This window comes from Sus scrofa, chromosome 3 (assembly GCF_054392235.1).
Source record: "Sus scrofa isolate SSC_HxYL_T2T_F1_AM1 chromosome 3, Sscrofa_HxYL_maternal_Yorkshire_Landrace_v2.0, whole genome shotgun sequence".
NCBI lineage: Eukaryota > Metazoa > Chordata > Mammalia > Artiodactyla > Suidae > Sus > Sus scrofa.
In genome coordinates, this window is record NC_139385.1 from 40,090,997 (window position 1) to 40,098,601 (window position 7,605).

Genomic DNA, 7,605 nt, shown 5'->3' on the forward strand with positions numbered 1-7,605 from the left:
ACCTTAACCCGCTGAGCAAAGGCCACGGATTAAACCTGCAACCTCATGGTTTCTACTCAGATTCATTTTCGCTGCACTGCAACCAGAATTCCTAGGGTTCCTTTTTGATTTTTTATTATTTTTATTTTTCCCACTGTAGTTGATTTACAGTGTCATCAATTTCTGCTGTACAGCAAAGTGACCCAGTCTCTCTCTCACACACACACACACTTATATATATATATATTCTTTTTCTCACATTATCCTCCATCATGTTCCATCACAAGTGACTGGATATAGTTCCCTGTGCTATACATCAGGATCTCACTGCTTATCCACTCCAAATGCAATAATTTGCATCTATGAACCCCAAACTCCCAGTCCATCCCAATTCCTCCCCCTCCCCCCAGGCAACCACAAGACTCATGGTTTCTAATCATAATCTATACCAAAACATTTGGAACACTCAAATCACAACAGGTTTTTTTTTAAGAAGAAGGGTAAGTCACAAACCAACTCCAGAACGTCAAAATGTAAGCTGAGGAGTTCCCGTCGTGGCTCAGTGGTTAACAAATCCGAGTAGGAACCATGACATTTCGGGTTCGATCCCTGGCCTTGCTCAGTGGGTTAAGGATCCAGCGTTGCTTTGGCTGTGCTGTAGGCCGGTGGCTACAGCTCTGATTCCACCCTAGCCTGGGAACCTCCATATGCCGTGGGAGAGGCCTTGAGAAAAGGCAAAAAGACCAAAAAAAAAAGTAAGCTGAAATTTCAGTAACAGCCTTCCGGTATGCTTTCTCTGACCACTTGTTTATAAACCAATCACTCGTCCACAAATTTTCAGTATGGTCCATTCACTTTCAGTTCACATACAGCCCAAGAGGGCCACGATCAAATGAGCCGACATATTACAAAAAGGCTCTGGCAGCAAGATAGCTCATCAAAGACTTTAAAGGCATCATGCTATGATTTTTCTCACCTCTCAATTCTATTTACATTTATAGCCCTTTTAGGGAAAGAGAAAGAAGTACCCACCACAAAAGTTATTCCAACACGAAAATAAGAATCCTTCCCTTCATCTTAAGCACTGTCCATAGCCAGACATACCTAAAAAATAGAATCTGACCAACACAGTCCATGCTTGAAGACTCACTACATGCCATACTAAGAGTCTGTACTTAATTAACCCTACCTCAGTTGACAAAATGAAGGAACATAATGGTGAAATATTTTGTTCCATTTTCTCCAGGACCATGCAACTAAGCAGTAGTTAACTGTCTAAAATGCAGCAGAAGACTCCATAATGATGCTGCTGGCCTTCAACAAGTACTGCTAGAGTACAGTCACACTTAGGGGCAAAGGCTGGTGGAGGAGAAGATCCGAAACACCTTTAATATAAACAGTATCAAGAGAAAGCTCTGGGAGTTCCCCTCATGGCTCAGGGGTAACAAACCCGGCTAGTATCCATGATGACAAGGGTTCAGTCCCTGGCTTTGCTCAATGGGTTAAGAATACAGTGCTGCTGTGAGCTGTGGTGTAGGTGAGTTGTGGTCTAAGTTGCACTCGGATCCTACGTTGCTGTGACTGTGGTGTAGGTCAGCAGCTACAGCTCTGATTAGATCCCTAGCCTGGGAACCTCCACATGCTATGGGTGCAAGCATTAAAAAAAAAAAAGGGGGGGGGGAGAGAGAGAATGCTCAACATATGTGGTAGAACTCTCCAGGCAGTTAACATTTCAGACACAGTTTTAAAATGTGAAGGTAGGAGACTGGAGCTTAACTTACAACAAAAATCAAAGAAAACATTATAAAGCTGAGAGAAATAACAATTAAATCACTGGTCCATCTGACCACAAGAGGTTCAACAGGACAGTTTTGTTCCCAAAAGACAGCCACCTATGCAACCTCTATTGAGCAAGGAGCCCCAATGATAGAAAGAATTTAGAATTCAGTAAAGGATACTTCCCTAATGAGGAGTCACAAGCGAGACTGAAACAGGTCTCCCAAGGAAATGGGAGGTGGATTTAAGAAGCAAGACAGAGACAGGCGTGACCATGCATTTGTCAGGTAACCATGAACCCAGGCTTGGTGAAAACCACCTCAGAAACTTCACTGCCTTTAGCTGCAAAAATCAAACAATGTACTAAGCCAGATACACAACCCTACTGAGTATTTAATAAACCAATCACTTTCTTTACATTTATCAAATCAAAGCAAAAACAAAAAACAGCCATTTTCTTACCTTCCAAAAAAAAGGATGCCAAAGGCTGACCCAACAGTTTACTATGTAGGTAGAAGGAACTAGCACTCCACTTTGCCGAATTCTGTCCACACTGATGATGCCCGCCTCTCTCTCCTCCAAGTCCCCCCACCCAGCCACACTAAACCAAACGAATGTTCAATTTTTCAAAGCCCCACAGGCAATCAAAAGGGGCCTTCTGCAAGACTTTAACCTCAATTCTGACTTTCCCTCATGCTCGTTTTAGGTGTTATCAAGGAGCTAGTTCAAGTGCCAACCTCTCCCCAGGCTGCAAAATGAGCCATTTTTAGCTTGTCAGATAAGGGCTTAATCATACACAACACAAGAGCATTGCCCATTTCCAGATATCCCCCCGAAACCTCCCCCCCGTAAATCCCATGTAAATATTTCATCAAAACTGTGAGCACTCCAAATATATCACTACTTACAGCTACATGAACTGTGACACTATCTTGCTAATTTTATTGGTTCTATTTAAGAACCCAATTACTCCTACAGCTGCACTCTTGTTCTTTATAAAGACCACACCCTGAAAAGGAGGAGGAATCTGAAGATCTTCAGAGCTTATCCACACTTTCTGTGAATCGGTTAATAACGATGCTATACTACTACCAAACCTCACAAACCACAGCTAACCATAACCATTAGAGACGTTATTTCATTTTACAGAAACACGATACAAGACAAAACTAACGCTGGACTAACAATACAGCATTTGCAGTAATGCAAGAACTTCCCATGTTCATTTAAAAACAAATTTAAGGCCTTTAATTAAAGTTTCTTAAACAAAGAAAACATTTTAAGAAGCATTTTCAAATCAAGTAATCAAATTACGGTTTATTTCCGAGTTCAGCTTCTGAGCCTATCTTTTCATACGAAAAATTAACAGAGGAGTTCCTGTCATGGCCCAGAGGTTAACGAATCCAACTAGGAACCATGAAGTTGAGGGTTCAATCCCTGGCCTCGCTCAGTGGGTTAATGATCCGACATTGCCCTGAGCTGTGGTGTAGGTCGCAGACACGGCTCGGTTCTGGTGTGGCTGTGGCGTAGGCTGGCAGCTGTAGCTCCAATTCGACCCCTAGCCTGGAAACCTCCACATGCCGCGGGTGCGGCCCTAAAAAGGAAAATAAACAAATAAATAAATAAATAACACCAAAGAAAGCTGCCAGCTGTAGTCCTAAAGAGATAACATTCTGGGAGCACACAGTACCAATAACTGAAAGCCAGAGGATATTCATACTTTTGTATGACCTAGTCAAAGAGCCTGGCACATAGAAGGAACTAAAGAAACAGGCTGCCTTCCCCTTAAACAAAAAATAACTGCAAAAAGCAAATGGCTAAAATGTGATACCTCCACAAAACAGAACACTACTGAGAATGAAAAAGCCCTGAGCTATCACTACCTGCAAAGCCAACTCTGTAAATCAACCCCAAAAACATTAAAAGTAGAAGCCAGACACAAATAGCTACATACCATAAGATTCTATTTATTATATTATGTAAACAAAAACCCTACATACAGCAAGCAGATCCGTGGTGTTCACGGGTGAGGGTGGGGGATAAATATATTCCATTCACTAACAATGTATGTCAAACTCAAGCTATACATCTTTAAAAAGGTGATTCGCTGTATATAAATTTATACCCCAAGAAAGTTGAGTTTTTTTAAAAATGAGTTTCAAATATTTCAAAATTTCCTGCCTCAGTGAAACCAAAAACCATTCCAGAGAATGTTCAAAACTCTCAAGCAGTAATAGATGTCAGAGTCAAAATCTAAGGAACTGAATTACATAAAATCAAAGTTGACCACTGGCACCCTTTAATACTGTTTCCCTTTTCTCATTAAGCCTAGCCTATCAGTTCCTCATTCCCTAACTTTCCATTCAATTCTGTTTACGTTCTCAAATTACGATTCCCAAAACCTGCAAGTTCTACCCAGGTAATCCAAAATAAAGGATATTTCTTCCATAAAATGCTACCTTAATTTGCTCATTCTTATGCAAGAAAAGGAATCTGAGAATCAAGTCGATCCACAGCCTGTGCTTCAATAGTTGAAACAAAGTTCGATAATTTTGAAATGCACAAAGCTTTACAGCATTTATCAGCACTTTCTAAAAGTTTAAAAGGATTTAATTACACGATTACTAACACTAGCATTCAAATTCAAATCCTTTTTCCAGAGAAACCTTGCCAAAAATCAAACCCAAATTTCCAAATCTTCGAAATGAGAGTAATGCACAAAATCTAAACCCATTGTTATTAAGGAAGCATGATGGGCAAGAACATTTACCCACATACCTTCACATGGGGGCGGGGAGGGGATTAACTGCAGAAAAGCACTACCATGAAACACAAATCAACTCAAACTCCGATCACAGATCTCCTGCCAACAAAGTACAATTGGTTTTGAAGGCAAACATCCATGACTTGCTAGGAAAAAGCAGGGTGCTAATATGCGCACATATTATTCCAATTAGCTACTTTTCGACGCACTTAAATGCTATGCCACCACTATTCTGGGAATTGCCTAAACTCAAAACCTTTTCCAAGAGATGCTTTTCCACCAGTGTGCCTTCCACCTCTCTGTGAGACATAAATTCTTCCCAGGGTCTCCAGCTTTGAGCTTTTCAACCTCGACACTACTGCCAGGGCCGACGTGGGAGTGGGGAGGCTGTTTCAGCACCACAGGATATTCAGCAGCCTCCTCTAAATGATGACACCCACAAATGCCCCCAGACATTGCCAAATGTCGCCGAGGGGGGACAAATGCCCCCTAGCTGAGAATCGGCTATCTAGGTATATACCACCACCGGTATTCTCTAGTTGCAAGCTATTAATGGCTGGATTCAGGAGCAGAAAACACTCCTCGACCCGGGGCCAGGTCAAGGTGGCCAATGCCCTCGGAACGCCGTACTTATCCCCTGACTCAGGCTGCCCTTCCCCTTAGTCGGCAATGCAGCAAGGTTAGCGTTACCTTTGTAGAGGTTGGTGACAGCGGTGGCTGCGTTTTGGAAGGGGACCCAGAGAGAAAGTCCTGGCTGCTGACACACTCGGTCTGAAAGACGACAAAAAGAGAAAAAAAAAAAAGAAAGAAAGAAAGAAAGAAATGCACAAAGACGGGGCGAGGGGGGAGGGGGGAGAGAGAGAGAAAGCAATGTTATTTGGGCGTCAATCACTCCGGAACGGCCATATTAGGTTTCGCCATTTTGTTCAAGGTTTTCGGGATCCCGCACTGGGTCGGGGGCCGGCAGGAAGGGGGTCGCGGCGGGCGGCCAGGGGGGGACGCGGGACGCGGGGCGCAGCCGGGGCCCAGGCGCGGCGGTGGGAGGCGCCCCCTCGAAGTCCCCGCCCCGAGACCGGCTCCGGCACAATAGGCCGCCCCGGAGCCTCCCTTCGCCATTTTGTGACCGGGGGCCCCTCCCCTCCCCTCACAGGCCCCGGGCGCCCGGCGGCCCGGCCCCAGAAGCGAGGGGCCCCCCGGGCGGCCCCCAACGCAGGAGCCCCCAGCGCCCGCCCCGGGCCACCCCCCGGGCGCCTCCCGACGGCCCGCCTCCCGCGACGCCATCTTGCGGGGAGGGGGCGGCAGGGCCGCGACGCGACGGCCGGAGCCTCGGAGGCCGCCCAACCCCACCGCCAACCCCGGACTCTCCGCCGACCGCCCGACAGCCGGGCCCTAGGCGGCGGCGGCGGCGGGGGCGACGGCGCAAGATGGCGGCAGCAGCCCTCACCTTTGTAGAGCTGGGCCACGGCGGTGGCCGAGTTCTGGAAGAGGTGCCACAGTTTCTGCTGCTTGTGCTCGGGCTGCGCGGCGGCCGCCGCCTCCTCCTGCAGCTCGGGGGGCAGCTGCTCGTCCTGCTCCGCCTCGGCCAGGCACTGCCGCTCCCACTTGGAAAACCAGTGCTCGGGCCCGTGCTCCTGGATCTCGGCCTCGCCCTCCTCTTTCCGCTCCTCCATCCTCCGCGGCCTCCCGCGGCCTCGCCGCCGCCGCCGCGTCCTCCTCAGGCGGGGCTCCCGCGGGAGCGTCGTCGTCGAGCGGCCCGGTGGCGGGGCCCAGCGGCCGGCGGCGGCTCCTCGCGGCGACCCAGACCTCCTGCACCCCGACGGCCTGCGAGCCCCGCCCCGCGGCCCCGCGCTGCCCGGGACGACCCCCGCCCCGAGTCTCCCTACCCCCGGGCCCCGCCGAAGGTCGCCGCGGACCGGATGATCGCCGCCGCCCCTCGCCTCGCCGGCCTGAGCCGGTCTACCACCACGCCATAGCGCCGCGGCCTCTCTAGGGCCGCCGCCGCAGACCACCGAGACCTCCGCGAAGCCCGGCCTGCGCCACCGAGCCCACCCCGAAGACTGAGGAACGTCTTCGTCGTCGCCGCCGCCGTCGACGCCTCTGCGGCTGCTGGTCACCGCCCTCCCCCGCCCACATGCTGACTGGGGAAGCACCGCCCACTCGGCCCCGGCTCCCCTGCCCAGTTGGGGCGCGCCCACTCCGAGAGCCCCCATTGGTCCGATCCGACCGGTTCCGCGTGCCGTCCCCTGAATATAGAGCCGTGATTGGCTCGTAGGCCTGTCCGCCTGACGTAACCAGTGGGCGGGGGAAAGGGAGTGAAAGTCAGGAAGGATGAAGACTGGGACAGAGGGGAGGAGCTGACAGTGGTTGCGTCGGAGCCAACCGAGGTGGGGGGGGATAGAGAAATGCGCATGCGCGCTAGTTGCTGCCGCAGCTGCCAGGCGGCGTGCGGGGGTCACGTGACCTGGCCCCGCGGCCGCACCCCGAGGGGGCTTTTCCGGCGCTTCCGAGGCCCCGGGGGACGCAAAGTCTAGTCCAGCTACTGGGCCCCTGGGACTGAGGGATGTAGTGGGTGACAGCCTCCTACGCCAGACTCTTGGGCTTCCAAAGAGAAGAGGGAAGTGAAGAAGGTGAATGAACTTGCGAAGCGAGTCTTCGTTTATTTCAGAGACCAATTTCCTAGATTAGCAAGTTGAGCCTTGGAGTCCACAAAAAAACTTCTAAGTGGCTAGGCCGACGGGCCGCCACCACTCACGCGGCTCGCTTCTCGTTGCGTCCAGGGGGCTCTTGCGCCCGCCCCCCACCCTGACCCGTCCCTTGACTAGACCTCTGCGGCCGCGCAGCCGACTCACAAAGCCGAAAATAAACCTCGGCAGGAGAGCTGTGCCTCGGCCAGGCTGCGTCTGTGCCTTCGTGAAGTTGGCGGCCCCCGCACCTGTCCCAAAAAGCACACTCCTGGGCCATGTGCTGCAGCCTGCGTCACGGGCCAGCCCCCGCCTCCTCCGGCCGGGAATCCTCGTGGCCGCGCCAAGTGGGAGGCCGGGTTTCCAGGGGGTTAGTTCTGCGCCGATTTCTCAATCACCTGCCGT

General features: G+C 50.6%; 1 protein-coding gene across 1 annotated transcript in view; it reads right to left on the bottom strand.

Moving 5' to 3' along the window:
- HAPSTR1 (HUWE1 associated protein modifying stress responses) overlaps window positions 1-6,578 on the bottom strand; it is a 28,646-nt gene extending 22,068 nt beyond the window's left edge. The window contains exons 1-2 of the mRNA XM_003354616.5: window positions 5,964-6,578; window positions 5,210-5,290 (exon numbers count right to left, since the gene is read on the bottom strand). Coding sequence (XP_003354664.3) covers window positions 5,210-5,290; window positions 5,964-6,189 — 307 coding nt within the window. The 5' untranslated portion in view covers window positions 6,190-6,578. The remainder of the gene's footprint in view (window positions 1-5,209; window positions 5,291-5,963) is intronic.
- Between the last annotated feature and the right edge of the window lie 1,027 nt (window positions 6,579-7,605).